General features: G+C 43.9%; 1 protein-coding gene across 7 annotated transcripts in view; it reads left to right on the forward strand.

The window, feature by feature from the left end:
* The window catches only part of clcn5b (chloride channel, voltage-sensitive 5b), a 138612-nt gene that overhangs the window by 38431 nt on the left and 82683 nt on the right, over window positions 1-17498 (forward strand). For 6 of the 7 annotated variants that reach the window (XM_080187578.1, XM_080187576.1, XM_080187574.1 and 3 more), the window contains one exon: window positions 14360-14523. The exons of the other annotated variant lie outside the window; for it this stretch is intronic. In XM_080187578.1, coding sequence (XP_080043704.1) covers window positions 14376-14523 — 148 coding nt within the window. In that variant the 5' untranslated portion in view covers window positions 14360-14375. The remainder of the gene's footprint in view (window positions 1-14359; window positions 14524-17498) is intronic. 7 annotated transcript variants of the gene reach the window in all.

Below are 17498 nucleotides of genomic sequence, written 5' to 3' on the forward strand. Positions count from 1 at the left end.
GGGCGATAGGCATGTCCTTGCTGACCCCTTGCTCAAAATAGGCATGGATTGCGATGAGCTAATCGGAGAGTGGTGCATTGCTGCCAGTGATTCTATGTTGCCTTCACCTTTTAGCCTATTATGTCTTGTAGACTTTGCTGTAGTCAGTAGGCATCTGTGTGGCTAGCCTGGGACTCTAGCTTGGTCCACCACCCCTATTGTGGCTCTGGGATAGGGGGAAGAGGGAGCCAAAGTGTTGGTTTAGGGCCCTGTCAACCACAGTGAGAGGGAATCCTCAGTTGAAGAAAAAGGGTGACTTATCAGAAACACTGGTTTGGAAGGTTCCGTTGTCAAAGTAGAAACTGGGAGATTAAAATGGAGTCCTTACAGGAAGTGTAATCGAAGAAGCTGTGGAAGTGAATTGATTTATGGTAGAACTGAAGGAAAACTCATATTTGGGACATTAAGTTTGTGAGGACAAATCCTGACAGCTGAAAACTAACACAAAGGAATGGCCAAATTTTTTTTTGCATTTAGAGGTTTGCCAGAAAGAAGGATATTAAATCAAGTTAACCCATGCAAGGAACGGATTGCAATGGCTTCTTATTCCCATTTGTTGTTGTTGTTCGTCCATCGTCATTGATGAGGACCTCGACGCCATTAGTCATTTTGAGGCTGGTTGCGGTGTGTCCGAAGATGACTGATCAGGCCAATTCGGGCATGGAATGTCCTGGTGCATTTTGGACAGATTTGTATAGACGCTGTAGTTGTTGCGCAGCTCGTGCTTAAGTTGTGCTTCAGCAATACACCTTTGTCAGCTTGACAGTCTTTGTGGATGAGGCAGCGCCAGGTAGGGCAGTTTCATGCCAGCGTTTCCCAGGAGGTCATGTCTATGTCACGCGACTTCAGGGAGGCCTTGAGGGTGACTTTGGAACATTTCTTCTGCCCTCCACACGAGCACCTTCCAGCAGAGAGTTCCCTAAAAAGGAGCTGCTTGGGTATGCGCTTGTCTGACATACTGGTTCTGCGCTCTCATCAGTAGGGTGTGGACTGATGGTAGACTTGCCATCAACGTGATACAGAGAGAACTTCAGTGTCTGGTACTTTGTCTTGCCATCGGATGCATAATATTCTGTGAAGACAAGTCATGTGGAAATGATTGAGCTGTCTTGCATGCCTTCGATATATAGTCCACGTTTCACAGTAGGGTAGTGAGTACCGCAGTGCTGTAGACATTGTTTTGTCGCTGGGCTGATTTCTCAACGTTCCCATACAGTGGAGCGCAGTCTACTGAAAGCAGAACTTGCCTTTGCTATTCTGCAGTTAACTTCTGCGTCAATAGTCGCAGCTTGGGAGAGGGTGCTGCCAAGATATGTGAACTGGTCCACTGCCTCTAGTTTCTGCCCTTTGTGATTATGGGTTCTGTGTACGGTGCATGAGGAGCAGGCTGGTGCATGACTTTGGCCTTCTTAATGTTGATAAGTCCAAAGTTGTCACAAGCCATGGAAAATTTGTCCATACTGACTTGCATCTCTGGCTCTGAGCCAGCATACAGGGCGCAGTCATCGGCAAAGAGAAAATCTCTCAGAACAGTCTCTTTCACTTTGGTAATAGCTTGAAGTCTCCTCAGATTGAAGAGCTTCCCATCCACTCTCTACTTGAGGCTGATTCCAGCAACACTGTCCTGGAAGGCATCATTCAGCATGGCAGTAAACATCATGCTGAACAGTGTGGGTATGAGCGCACAGCCCTGTTTGACACCATTGGTGACTGGGAATGCCTCAGAGGATTTTCCGCCATCCAGTCCTCTGGCCATCATGGTACCATCTGAATAAATTTTGGGGGGCAGCCGAACTTTGACATGATCCTCCACAGGCCTTGTCGGCTTAGTGTCGAAGGCTTTTGCGAGGTCAACGAAGGTTGTGTAGAGCTCTTGATTCTGCTCCTGACACTTCTCCTGAAGTTGGCGTGCAGCAAAAATCATGTCAGTAGTCCCACGATCTTTGCAGAAGCCACACTGTGATTCTGGAAGCAGGCCCAGCTCCAGATGAGTGAACAGATGATTTAACAGGACTCTTGCGAGCGTTTCTCCTGTGATGGAGAGCAGCAAGATTCCTCGGTGGCTGTCACGTACTTGCCGATTGCCCTTCCTCTTGTAGAGGTGTACGATGGAAGCATCTTGACGTTCCTGAGGAATGGATCCTTGCTTCCAAAAGGACTGGAACAACTAGGTGAGCTTCTCAATAAGTACAGGACCAGCAACTTTATAGATCTCTGCGAGTATGGTATCTGCCCCTGGGGTTTTGCCACTGGATAGCTGGCTGACAGCATTTGTGACTTCGGCTACTACCGGTGGGTCATCCATGGCGCTGTTGGTATCAACCTGGGGAATCCTGTTTATTGTCTCGTCATTAATAGATGACAGTCGGTTGAGGATGGCTTCAAAGTGTTCAGCCCATCTCTGCAGGATCTGAGCCCTCTCTGTAATGAGAGTTGTACCATCTGTACTCAGGAGGGGGAAACTCCTGAGAGGTTGGGGGCTTCATAGAACCGTTTCAAGTCGTTTCTGTCAGCATATCCCTGTATTTCATCTGCCTTGGCACTCAGCCAGGCATCCTGCATTTTACGCAGTTTATTCTGGACTGTCTTGCCAGCACTGGTAAAAGTATTTTTCTTTAGCTTGGCTGCATTGATTCTTTTCATAACCTTGCTTCCTTGTGGTCGCTTCTTAGGTCTGATGCGGAGCCTCATTTTGGAGACAAATTCCCATTTGTGAGGAGTTAGCAAAATGTTATTTGTTTTTCTGTTAATTTCTGTGCTTGCATGTTTGTAAATAAAGCAGTTTAATGATTCATGCCTGGCTTCATCTCATTAGTCTGCCTTCAGCAGGATTGGTGAATCACGGTGGGACCAATTAACTGGAGTGACCAACACTCTAGCTCCAAGCAATTCTAATGCAGACCCTAAATTTGTAATATGTTTCCTCTCCTGATTGTATGGCTTAGATAAAGCAGTTAATTTTGGGGAAATTACATAAATTAAAGCCTGATTGGAGTAGAAACAGTTGTTAAGCAAGGATGTTTTAGTGGGTAATTTCATTTGCTTCAATTTTAGTTGCTTAACAGTATCTTGTCGCCAATTTTCTGATACCTCAACCTTCAATGTTTAAACAGTTTAAAAATAAACAAATAAATGGCTAATATGCAAACTTTGAAAATGTCTGTTGTGTGACCTTTTATCTGTTTTCCAACCCTATTTTCTCCCTATCTCTCTTTCCTGAAGATGCTGGTACTTGCCGGGAAATGACTCCCTCCATTATATCACTGAAATAGCCGAATTGTCAGACATGTATTAGACATCAGTACCAGCAGATTATTCAAATACAGGATTCATCACAGTCAAACAAAATTTTGTTTTCCATCCTAGAGATCCACAAAAGAGAATTCACTGCTTTGTCAGAGTAGAAATTCTGGCTGAAGCTACTGCCAGCCTGACTAGCTCAATAGGGACAGATAATCAAACCTGGGACTTTTTTTGGTCTGCTTAGCTGATCTACCCTTTGAATAAACTCACCAAATGTTGATCATCTCTTGTGACTGCTTTGTCTTCTTTTCTGAATGATTCTGCCTCTTTACAACGGTTTTCCTTCCATTTCATTTTGTAGAGTGTACTGAAAGGGTTTGTGTGGCAAATATTATGAAAATTTCTATGTCTTTACTGAGCCTACAACGTTGAGAATTTTCCAGCTTTTACTGTTGTAAGTGACAGATGCGATGTGGACTGGCGCCTACATGCATAGGACTAAATATTGTTCTTTAATTTGTATTCTGGGGCTCTAGTGTCAGTGAGTCAACTTCTGGCATTTTGCTGCATCCATTTTTGCATAGTCTCATGGCAGATTCATAGATTCAGATAAAATTCCCTGATGTTGGATTCTTGGCAAATTAATTAAAAGAGCAGTATAAAAAAGTGTAATTACCAGTTAGAGCTCCCTTCAAAAATCAAAGGGATGGTTAGGATGGGGAAGTGAGTGGGAAGTGGTCTCCCCAGTGGAATTGATACCAACAGTGTGTTCCTGAACCAGAATACTGTATTATTTTCAGGCAATGAAATGCAGAAACTTCCATTTATCAGATACATTGAAATGCTGTAGCTTTGGGACTTTATTTACAGGAAACATCCTTCCTTCCTTCCCTCAGCTTGATTCGTTTATTAACGGGTGGCACGGTAGCGCAGTGGTTAGCACTGCTGCTTCACAGCTCCAGGGATCTGGGTTTGATCCCTGGCTTGGGTCACTGTCTATGTGGAGTTTGCACACTCTCCTCATGTCTGCGTGGGTATCTTCCGGTTTCCTCCCACAGTCCAAAGATGTGTGGGTTAGGTTGATTGGCCATGCTAAAAATTTCCCCTTAGAATCATGAGATGAGTAGGTTAAAGGGATTAGTGGGTAAATATGTAGGGATATGGGTGAGATTGTGGTTGGTGCAGATTAGATGAGCCAAATGGCCTCCTTCTGCACTGTAGGATTTCTATGCTTCTATGATTACTATGTGCACTTTATTTTAGAAGCTTGATGTTCTGCCAGAAAATACTCTTAAAGATTTGCCTGCAGTGAAATGGATTTTCTCACTTGATGTAGTTATGAGGAAACTGAGCTAGGTATAGAAGGCTTCAGCTGCTCCTGAATTTTCTGGATTTGCTTGGAGTTACACAGACCTAGTTTGGTTTTGTCCCAAATTGAATCCTGATGAAGGATACAAGTATCACATACGGAGATAAAACAAGCTGCTAGTGGAAGAGGCTGCACATGAATATTCCATGACATCGAGCATCTTGGGCAACAGAAGAAATTGCTGCCATCACTGTATCTGAAAGGCTGTCCTACAAGTTTATGGTGTGCAGAAGTTTGGTTAACTGTGTAGTTTGTAATCGTTGCTATTGACTAAAATTGCAGACAGAATCCAAAAGAAATTTCAGCTTGAATTAGATGTTCGATTCTTTATTTTAAATTACAATCGATTTTAAAGCTTAACGAAAACAGGAAGTTTGCCAATTCGTTAAGGGTTAAAAAGCATGCATTTTACTATTTTCTGCTCTGCCCCTAATCCACACTAATGCAGTCATCCTTTTAGATGTGAAGAAAAGCACTCCCAGACTGTGCATAAGCATAACTGATAACCACAATTTGTTAGCTTATATACATTCCTCAAACAGAGGGAGGACAGAGATCCCTCTCTCTCTCGCTCTCGCTCTCGCTCTCTCGCCCCCCCCCCCCCCATTCAATTTAAGAGTATTTAGGTTAATTGTAGTGATCAGTTGCTACATTGGCTGAGATCAGCAAGTTTATCACAAATATGGATTGAACCTGGATCTTTCCTGGTCTGTACAGCTTAATGTAATGCTTCATACCTCATTGATCCCATGGAAGCATTGTGAGGTATCTTGTACATTAATGGAAGTGTGATTATAGATGTGAGTGTAATGTCTAGATCACCAGATGTGGGTATGCCGGCGTTGGACTGGCGTAAACACAGTAAAAAGTCTGACAACACCAGGTTTTAGTCCAACCTATTTATTTGATAATATACTCACAAGCTTTCGAGGGACACCCTCTTCGTCAGGTGAATGGAGAGTTCTGGCCTCAGACAGAGCATATAAAGCACAGACAGTTTAGAGATTACTGATTAGAATGCGAATCTTTACACCTAACCTGCTGTTCAAGACCTGAAGTGGCTGATAATGTGAGTGGAAGGAGCACTGATCACAGTTTAAAGAGATGTGTATTGTCTCCAGACAGTACAGTAAGTGAGGTTTTGCAAACCCAGGCAAGTCACGGGGGTTACAGATAGTGCGACATGAACCCAAGATCCCTGTTGAGACCGTCCTCATGTGTGCGGAACTTGGCTATCAGTCTCTGTTCAGCGACTCTGCGCTGTCGTGTGTCATGAAGGCCGCCTTGGAGAATGCTTACCCGAAGGTCAAAGGCTGAATGCCCGTGACCACTGAAGTGTTCGCCAACAGGAAGGGAACAGTCTTGCCTGGTGACTGTCGAGCGATGTTCATTCATCTGTTGTCGTAGCGTCTGCATGGTCTCCCCAATGTACCATGCTTCGGGACATCCTTTCTTGCAACGTATCAGGTAGACAATGTTGGCCGAGTTGCAAGAGTATTTAGCATGTACCTGGTGGACGGTATTCTCACGTGTGATGATGGTATCCATGTCGATGATCCGGCATGTCTTGCAGAGGTTGCTGTGGCAGGGTTGTGTGGTATTGTGGTCACTGTTCTCCTGAAGGCTGGGTAGTTTGCTGCGAACAATGGTCTGTTTGAGGTTGTGTGGTTGTCTGAAAGCAAGAAGTGGGGGTGTGGGGATAGCCCTGGCGAGATGTTCGTCTTCATCAATGATATGTTGAAGACTCCGGAGAAGATGCCGTAGCTTCTCCGCTCCGGGGAAGTACTGGACGACGAAGGGTACTCTGTCCACTGTGTCCTGTGTTTGCCTTCTGAGGAGATCGGTGCGGTTTTTCGCTGTGGCGCATCGGAACTGCCGATCTATGAGTCGAGCACCATATCCTGTTCTTATGAGGGCATCTTTCAGGGTCTGGAGGTGTCTGTCACGATCCTCCTCATCTGAGCAAATCCTGTGTATACGGAGGGCTTGTCCATAGGGAATAGCTTCTTTAACATGTTTAGGGTGGAAACTGGAGAAGTGAAGCATTGTGAGATTGTCTGTGGGCTTGCGGTACAGTGAGGTGCTGAGGTGACCGTCCTTAATGGAGATGCGTGTGTCCAAGAATGCAACTGATTCTGGGGAATAGTCCATGGTGAGTCTGATGGTGGGGTGGAATTTGTTGATATCATCATATAGTTGTTTCAGTGATTGTTCACCATGAGGCCAAAGGAAGAAAATGTCATCGATGTATCTAGTGTATAGCATCGGTTGAAGATTCTGTGCAGTGAAGAAGTCTTGTTCGAACCTGTGCATGAAGATGTTGGCATATTGAGGTGCAAATTTGGTCCCCATGGCTGTTCCATGTGTCTGGATGAAAAACTGGTTGTTGAAGGTGAAGACATTATGGTCCAGGATAAAGCGGATGAGTCGTAAAATTGCATCTGGAAACTGGCAGTTGTCAGCATTGAGTACTGAGGCAGTCGCAGCAATGCCATCGTTGTGGGGGATGTTGGTGTAGAGCGCTGAGACATCCATTGTGACGAGGAGTGTCCCTGGTTCAACTGCTCCGTGTGTGCTGAGTTTCAGTAGGAAGTCCGTAGTGTCGCGACAAAAGCTGGGGGTTCTTTGTACAATGGGTTTCAGGATGCCCTCGACGTAGCCGGAGAGGTTCTCACACAGAGTTCCATTGCCCGATACGATGGGACGGCCAGGTGTGTTTGCCTTGTGTATCTTTGGGAGGCAGTAGAGATCTCCAATGCGGGGAGTACGTGGAATGAGAGCACGGAGGGTGCTCTGAAGGTCCGGATCAAAGGTCTTGATCAGATTGAGTTGACGAGTGTGTTCTTTGGTCGGATCTGTGGGTAATTGTCTGTAGTGTTCCTCATTGTTTAGTTGTCGGTACACTTCTTTACAGTAATCCGTTCTGTTCAGTATGACGATGGCCCCTCCTTTGTCTGCTGGTTTGATGACAATGTTGCGGTTTGTCTTGAGAGCGTGGATGGCGTTGCGTTGTGCTTGGGTGATGTTCGGGGCTGTCTTGTGAGTGCGGCTGATGAATCTGGTGTTAACGCACCTCCTGATGGTTTGGGCATACAAGTCCAGTCGAGGGCAGCGGCCTTCCGGAGGAGTCCAATTGGATTCCTTCCTCTTAGGCTGTTGCACTGCAGATCTCTCTGTCGGCTGTTCTGGTTCATCGACTGTCTCATTGTGTTCGTTGCTGGCCTCTTGGGGTTTGTGGAAAAACTCCCGCAGCCTCATTCGCCTGATGAATTCCTCTGTGTCCGCTGCGAGACTGATGGGGTCCATTTTGGTGGTGGGGCAGAAATTGAGCCCTCGGCTGAGAACTTCGATTTCATCTGGTTGAAGTGTGTAGTCCAACAAGTTGACAATAGACCTCCCTGCGGTAGTGCTGTTTTCTACTGTGGTGCCGGGGGAGGCTTGGTTGTTGCTGGCGGCGATGCCGAGTTTCTCAAGTTTCCTATTCAAAGAAACTACACCACCTACATGCACACCAAGAATAGGAAACTTGAGAAACTCGGCATCGCCGCCAGCAACAACCAAGCCTCCCCCGGCACCACAGTAGAAAACAGCACTACCGCAGGGAGGTCTATTGTCAACTTGTTGGACTACACACTTCAACCAGATGAAATCGAAGTTCTCAGCCGAGGGCTCAATTTCTGCCCCACCACCAAAATGGACCCCATCAGTCTCGCAGCGGACACAGAGGAATTCATCAGGCGAATGAGGCTGCGGGAGTTTTTCCACAAACCCCAAGAGGCCAGCAACGAACACAATGAGACAGTCGATGAACCAGAACAGCCGACAGAGAGATCTGCAGTGCAACAGCCTAAGAGGAAGGAATCCAATTGGACTCCTCCGGAAGGCCGCTGCCCTCGACTGGACTTGTATGCCCAAACCATCAGGAGGTGCGTTAACACCAGATTCATCAGCCGCACTCACAAGACAGCCCCGAACATCACCCAAGCACAACGCAACGCCATCCACGCTCTCAAGACAAACCGCAACATTGTCATCAAACCAGCAGACAAAGGAGGGGCCATCGTCATACTGAACAGAACGGATTACTGTAAAGAAGTGTACCGACAACTAAACAATGAGGAACACTACAGACAATTACCCACAGATCCGACCAAAGAACACACTCGTCAACTCAATCTGATCAAGACCTTTGATCCGGACCTTCAGAGCACCCTCCGTGCTCTCATTCCACGTACTCCCCGCATTGGAGATCTCTACTGCCTCCCAAAGATACACAAGGCAAGCACACCTGGCCGTCCCATCGTATCGGGCAATGGAACTCTGTGTGAGAACCTCTCCGGCTACGTCGAGGGCATCCTGAAACCCATTGTACAAAGAACCCCCAGCTTTTGTCGCGACACTACGGACTTCCTACTGAAACTCAGCACACACGGAGCAGTTGAACCAGGGACACTCCTCGTCACAATGGATGTCTCAGCGCTCTACACCAACATCCCCCACAACGATGGCATTGCTGCGACTGCCTCAGTACTCAATGCTGACAACTGCCAGTTTCCAGATGCAATTTTACGACTCATCCGCTTTATCCTGGACCACAATGTCTTCACCTTCAACAACCAGTTTTTCATCCAGACACATGGAACAGCCATGGGGACCAAATTTGCACCTCAATATGCCAACATCTTCATGCACAGGTTCGAACAAGACTTCTTCACTGCACAGAATCTTCAACCGATGCTATACACTAGATACATCGATGACATTTTCTTCCTTTGGCCTCATGGTGAACAATCACTGAAACAACTATATGATGATATCAACAAATTCCACCCCACCATCAGACTCACCATGGACTATTCCCCAGAATCAGTTGCATTCTTGGACACACGCATCTCCATTAAGGACGGTCACCTCAGCACCTCACTGTACCGCAAGCCCACAGACAATCTCACAATGCTTCACTTCTCCAGTTTCCACCCTAAACATGTTAAAGAAGCTATTCCCTATGGACAAGCCCTCCGTATACACAGGATTTGCTCAGATGAGGAGGATCGTGACAGACACCTCCAGACCCTGAAAGATGCCCTCATAAGAACAGGATATGGTGCTCGACTCATAGATCGGCAGTTCCGATGCGCCACAGCGAAAAACCGCACCGATCTCCTCAGAAGGCAAACACAGGACACAGTGGACAGAGTACCCTTCGTCGTCCAGTACTTCCCCGGAGCGGAGAAGCTACGGCATCTTCTCCGGAGTCTTCAACATATCATTGATGAAGACGAACATCTCGCCAGGGCTATCCCCACACCCCCACTTCTTGCTTTCAGACAACCACACAACCTCAAACAGACCATTGTTCGCAGCAAACTACCCAGCCTTCAGGAGAACAGTGACCACAATACCACACAACCCTGCCACAGCAACCTCTGCAAGACATGCCGGATCATCGACATGGATACCATCATCACACGTGAGAATACCGTCCACCAGGTACATGCTAAATACTCTTGCAACTCGGCCAACATTGTCTACCTGATACGTTGCAAGAAAGGATGTCCCGAAGCATGGTACATTGAGGAGACCATGCAGACGCTACGACAACGGATGAATGAACATCGCTCGACAGTCACCAGGCAAGACTGTTCCCTTCCTGTTGGCGAACACTTCAGTGGTCACGGGCATTCAGCCTTTGACCTTCGGGTAAGCATTCTCCAAGGCGGCCTTCATGACACACGACAGCGCAGAGTCGCTGAACAGAGACTGATAGCCAAGTTCCGCACACATGAGGACGGTCTCAACAGGGATCTTGGGTTCATGTCGCACTATCTGTAACCCCCGTGACTTGCCTGGGTTTGCAAAACCTCACTTACTGTACTGTCTGGAGACAATACACATCTCTTTAAACTGTGATCAGTGCTCCTTCCACTCACATTATCAGCCACTTCAGGTCTTGAACAGCAGGTTAGGTGTAAAGATTCGCATTCTAATCAGTAATCTCTAAACTGTCTGTGCTTTATATGCTCTGTCTGAGGCCAGAACTCTCCATTCACCTGACGAAGAGGGTGTCCCTCGAAAGCTTGTGAGTATATTATCAAATAAATAGGTTGGACTAAAACCTGGTGTTGTCAGACTTTTTACTAGATCACCAGACCCAGAACTAAAAGCAGTTCTCCCTTTAATCAGTTGAATGCAAAAAGTGTAACCAATTGATCAGAGAAATCTGTGCATCAACAAATCACAACCCTATTTTAGTCCTCGAACTGTCTCATATAGTTCATATATTTTGTAAGAAAGCCAGTTCTTGCAAAATACGATTGCTGTAGCTTCTTTGTCCTTTCTCTGATTTCTCAACCAAACTTAATTAATTTGCAACGTAAACTGAAGCCTAGATAAATCACTAGTGTTTCTTCAACTGTCATTGCTGTTAGGATGAGAAATGGGCATGGCTGATTTGCCAGCATTTATTGCCCATCCCTAGTTACCTTGTTCGGAGGGCAGTTGAGATTCAACCACTTTGCTGTGGCTCTGGAGTCACATTTAGGCCAGACCAGGTAAATAAGGCAGATTTCCTTCCCTAAAGGACATTAGTGAACCAGATGGGTTTTCTGACAATTGGCAATAGTTTCATTATCATCAGTAGATTCATAATTCCAGATATTTTATTGAATTCAATAATTCTCATGGTACTCATTTAAGGATGGGAAGGGAGGCTTATTTTAGTTGGGCCTCCCTGTCCTGCATTTGATGGTTTTGGGCCCAGGCTTGCCACTTAACTTCCTTTCAGTGCTAGCCTCCTACCTCCTTCCATCCACAAAATGGGATCATCACACACCTAAGGGGTCATTATAACTAATTCACCCAGCAAAAATGAATCATTGCATTTTCCAGTGGAACATTAGCAAATCCAAAGACAGTGTTTTTAGAACACGCCATAAATGCTTTTCTTGTCCCTGTCTTCCCATTGCTGTGACTGTAGAAAGTACCATATTACTATGGTTAAGCTTCACAACAAATATTTAGTTCATTAGTAAGACTATGTATTTCCATCTCCAAAACGTTGTCTGCTTTCACTTTTTCTGCATCTTACCACCAATGAAGGCCATTTCATTGCCTTGTTATCTCCAAATTTAAAAGTTTAAAGCTTTCTTTGCTGCTCTTCCATAGCTAGCACATCCCATCTTTCTACCCACAACAACCACCAACTTGTTCAAAATGAACTTTGTGTTTTCTTCTTTTGTCTGGAGATGCTGGCGTTGGACTGGGGTAAGCACAGTAAGAAGTCTCACAACACCAGGCTAAAGTCCAACAGGCTTATTTGGCACCAGCTTTCGAAGTCTCGGACTCCTTCATCAGGTGGGTGAGGGCTTGTGTTCACAAACAGGGCATATACAGACGCAAACTTAATTTACAAGATAATGGTTGGAATGCAAATCTTTACAGGTAATCAAGTCTTAAAAGTGCAGACAACGAGAGTGGAGAGAGGGATAAGCACAGGTTAAAGGAATGTGTATTGTCTCCAGCCAGGACAGTTAGTGAGATTTTGCATCGCAGACCAGTCGTGGAGGTTACAGATATGTACCTTTTAAGACTTGATTACCTATAAAGACTCGCATTCTAACCATTATCTTGTGAATTGAGTTTGTGTCTGTAAATGCCCTGTTTGTGAACACAAATCCTGACTCGCCTGAGACTCCGAAAGTTAGTGCCCAATAAAAACTGTTGGACTTTAACCTGGAGTTGTGAAACTTCTTACTGTTCTTCTTTTGTGCGAGGTAGCCATTTACCCTTGAAGCAAATAAGGTGACATTTTAGATAAAGCACACATGCAATAGAATGAAGTGAAATGGCTGGCCGCTTTAAGGTCCCAACCAGTCTTTCACGGGAATGCCTCCATCTCCCTCCCTCTGTAGCATCTAGTGTCTAAATTATGATACAGGACTGGTCCAAGCTGACCCCTGAGTAAAATAGTCATTGTTTTCCAGCTTTTCACACTGGCTATTACACCAGTAATAAACAAATTTTGTTTTGCTGTAGTGGTTTGACGTAACTGAGTGGCTTGCTGATCATTCCAGAGGGCAGTTAAGAGTCAGTCAGGTTGCTGTGTGTCTGGAGCTATTTGTAGACCAGATTGGGTGAGGATAGTAGATTCCTTCCCTGAAGGTCAGAGCAATCTGGTAGTTTCATGACATGACCATTATTAATGAAACAAGTGTTTTATTCTAGGTTCATTAATTAAATTTAAATCCCCCAGCTGGCATATGGGATTTGAACGCGTGTCTCTGAACATTAGTCTGAGCCTCCAGGTTGTTAGTCCAATAAAATTACCAGTATGCTATCCCCCTCCATTATGAGCTGATAACAGTTTAGCCAAAGGCAATGAGACATCTGGGACCGGAGTGAAAATGGGTCCAGAACCTATGAGATTTGAGGATTGAAATTACACAGAAAAGGAGGGTGAATGAAAGTAAGTAAATTCATCAAATCAGGCACAAAGAGAAACAAGGAAAGGGAAAGCAAGATTGGATTAAGAGCAAGCTATTGAAAAGAAAGGAAATTTTAAAAAAAATTTAAATCTTAAAAATCTCTAAACAATTTACTACCTGTAGAATGAATTAAAAATAATCTCAAGCTAAAAATTAATTTCTAAAACATTAATTATTAGATAGACACAAACCTCTTCCTCAGGAAAAAATGAAAGTGTATCACCATCTGAAAATCCTATATAGAATATTACAATTTACTATATCTATATCTATCTATCAATACTGCAAGAATGAGACTCACCACTTTTTAAATTGTTTCCTCTCTGTACCAGACAGGTTGCTTGACAGAAATGTAAATCCCCTCATTATAAAAGTACTCCTGCCCTTAATTACAAGCCTTAATTATTGTAGCATGTTTAGTTGGCGATTGGCAATTAACACACACATAGTAACTTCATGAAACTTGAGGACGAGTTGGTTTTTTCCATAAGTTGAAGGGGCATACGTCATCCAGCAATTTTTACAATCCACGGATTATCTTCCTAATGACAAATTTCTGGGCAATCTATACATTAATAATGGCTTAGACATTCATTTAATCTTGTATTTATTTTAGAAAATTCTGGTCCATTGTTTCCATCTAGCCTTCGGGTATTTCTCCTAACTTTCTCCCATCTGTCCTCCTTTATTTTTTTAAAATAGGTAACGTGAGATACTTTGATTGTTAAAGGTACTATGTAAATGCAAGTTAATAATGAGCATAATCATAGAATCCTACAGTGCAGAAGGAGGCCATTCAGCCCATCAGGTCTGCACCGACAACAATCCCACCCAGGGTCCATTCCCATAACCTCAAGTATTTACCCTGCCAATCCCCCTGACACTAAGGGGCAATTTACCATGGCCAATCACTCTAATCCACACGTCTTTGGACTGTGGGAGGAAACCGGAGCACCCAGAGGAAACCCACGCAGACACAGTGAGAATGTGCAAACTCCACACAGATAGTGACCCAAGAACAGAATCGAACCCAGGTCTCTGGCCCAAGAGATAGCAGTAGTAACCACTGTGCCACAGTGTTAAATCTTTAACACAAATCATCATTTGTATATTCTGGAATGTAAAATGGGTTACACACATTAAAACTCTCTACCACATATTTTTGCAAACCAAAATTAGTTTAGTAAGTATTTACTGCTTCATTGTGTTTCCTTATTTTTTTTAGATTTTAGCAAGTACAAATGGCCAAAGATCAGTTTTACCGAAGAGGTAGTTTTAATAGCTACCAGAGCAACACAAGTGATGAAGATATGGTGGAGATTGCAGGAGCACCTCTGGACTTTTCTTTGGCTGATGATGTTCCTCCTTTAGACAGGGAGCCACAAGAAGGTACGGAGCAAGAAAACCTGCAGACATCTCGGCGAACGTGTTGCAGGAATGTTATGTTTTCCATTACTTTAAGGTCATAACATTGAATGGTTGTGAAGTAATTTGTCATTGAGCAGTTTTATTTTGAATTGTCATTGCATGTAGTTCAGTCTGGTTTCATTTTAATTTGTCTGAAATGGATGAAAAGAATTCCTAGTGATTAATTGCAGATTAATTTTCTATAAACCTTGTAATAATAATTTAACAATCCCTGAACTCTTTACAAAACTTTTAATTAAGGAACTACATATTATAATTGCTTTTGTGAAAAATTGCTGTGTTTTTAAGAAAATCCACATAATGGTTAGTTCATACGCCGAGAGAAAACGCTGGAAAATCTCAGCAGGTCTGGCAGCATTTGTAAGGAGAGAAAAGAGCTGACGTTTCGAGTCCGAATGACCCTTTGTCAAAGCTAATAGGCGTAGAAAGTGGGAGATATTTTTACTGTCGGAGAAGGGAATGAAAGATAAGTCATTAGCATAGAAACCAGGGAAAAAGATTGCTAATAGCTGTCTACAAAGAGAATAAAGGGTGTGAATAGCCAAATGGCAGAAAAGCTGTGAACTGACAGATGGAGATGTTGGGGGAGGGAAGGGGAAATGGGACAGAAGTAGAATGTAGAAAAGGGTAAGTGGGGGGACGAAAAGGTAAGAGAAGGGGGGCGGTGAAGTAGGGAAAGGAAAGAGTGGGGGAGGGGAAGAAAAATGAAGAAAGACCATAAATAAATAAACGGTAGAGAACACTTAAAAAAAAAACGAAAACAAAGGGGGCCAAGGTGAGGTAGAGCAAATCATCTAGAATTGTTGAATTCGATGTTGAGAACGGAAGGCTGTGAAGTGCCTAGCCAGAAGATGAGGTGCTGTTTCTCCAATTTGCGTTGAGCTTCACTGGAACATTGCAGCAAGCCAAGGACAGACATGTGGGCATGGGAACAGGATCATGTATTAAAATGGTAAGCAATGGGAAGATCTGGGTCCTGATTGTGCATAGACAGAAGGTTCTCAGCAAAATAATCACCCGGTTTATGCTTAGTCTCTTCGATATAGAGGAGACCACACTGGGAGCAGCAAATGCAAATTGAAAGAGGTGCAAGTGAAATGCTGCTTAATCTGGAATGAATGTTTTGGACCTTGGATGGTGAGCATAGAAAAGGTAAAGGGACAGGTGTTACACCTGCAATTCCACGGGAATGTGCCGTAAGTGATGGGAGAGGTGTTCAGTATAGTAGAGGAGTGGACAAGGTTATCCCGGAGGGAGCAGTCTTTGCGGAATGTTGACAGAGGGAGTGAAGGGAAGATGTGCTTAGTGCATCATGCTGGAGTTGGCAAAAATGGCAGAGGATTATGCTTTGCATGCGGAGGCTGGCGGATGGAAATGTGAGAACAAGGGGGGACTCTATCCTTGTTCTGGGAGGGAGGAGAGGGGGTGAGGGCTTTGGTATGGGAGATGGACTGCACGCTGGTGAGGGCTCTGTCGACAACTGTAGATGGGAATCCACGGTTGAGGACAAAGGAGCACATATTAGAAGCACCACTTTGGAAAGTGGCATCATTGGACCAAATGTAACTGAGGAGGAGGAGCTGAGAAAGGGATGGACCCTTACAGGATGTGGGTTATGAAGGGCTATAGTCCAGATAGCTATGGGAGTCAGTGGGCTTGTAATGGATATTGATAATCTATTGCCGGAAATGGAGACAGAAATATCAAGGAAGGGAAGTGTCTGAGATGTGCCAGGTGAAGGTGATGGAAGAGTGGAAACTGGAAATGAAGTTGATGAATTTTTCAAGGTCTGGACGAGAGCATGAAGCGGCACCAAAATAGTCATCGATGTACCGATGAAGGAGTTGTAGTTTTTTCCCTTGTTTCTATGGCCATGACTCATCTTTCATTCCCTCCCCCCGCAGTATAAATATCTCCACTTTCTGTGACTTTTAGCTTTGACAAAGGGTCATCTGGACTCAACATCAGCTCCTTTGTCTCCTTACAGATGCTGCCAGACCTGCTGAGATTTTCCAGCGTTTTCTCTTTGTTTCAGATTCCAGCATCCACAGTAATTCGCTTTTATCCAGTGGTTAATTTATTACAGTTGATCTGAAGCTGTATTTTTCTACAGCATTCTTGGATTAGGGAAAGGAACATTAGGCTGGGATTTCCACTCCTAATTGCTCCCAAATGATAGACATTTTTTCAAATACAAAGCTGCAGTTTGTTGTCTATTGCCACCAATGAACGGAGAAGTGTGTAGGGTGGAAGAATATCAGCTTTAACTTTTAAAGGATTTAGAGCAATTTTTTAAAATTTAAATTTATCAAGCAGCATAGATCAGTGCATTATACAAGTATCTATAGCTTAACTTATATCTAAACCTTCAAATTTCTACCTAGATTTATTGATGATGCTTCAAAGAATATGGAAAGAAAATGATTCCAAGAATTCATGAAGCAAATGCAATTAAAAATAGTTAAACTGGTATATTCTTACAGACATTTTATTCATTTTCCTTTTACAACATTTGTTTGCATCAACCTAGCCCATCAATAGAGTGATATTTCTGTAAAAGGGTGACACTTGTTTCTGCTGCTGATGACACCCGTGAAGTTACATACCAATCATGTAAACTGGGTCCTGTGAATTTACTTTAGAGTAGAAAAAAATGTGCATTTTTATAATATTTTTCAAACTTGACATTATTAAAGCACACTACAGTTTATAACATACTTTTTGAAATGGTGTTATTGCTTTATTGGCAATTGTAGCAGTTATTTTACAGATCATAGCATCCCAATCTTAAGATTAAGGGATAAATACAACACTGGGAGAGACTTCCCAACTCTTCCCTATACTAGCTCATTTATCTTTTCCAGTTGAGCTGGACAGCCAAGCAATAGTATTCGAACACTCGGCAGTCATCCAGTACAGCCAATGCAGTTCTCCAC

This window comes from Carcharhinus amblyrhynchos, chromosome 4, assembly GCF_965287045.1.
Source record: "Carcharhinus amblyrhynchos chromosome 4, sCarAmb.v2.hapA, whole genome shotgun sequence".
Lineage (NCBI taxonomy): Eukaryota > Metazoa > Chordata > Chondrichthyes > Carcharhiniformes > Carcharhinidae > Carcharhinus > Carcharhinus amblyrhynchos.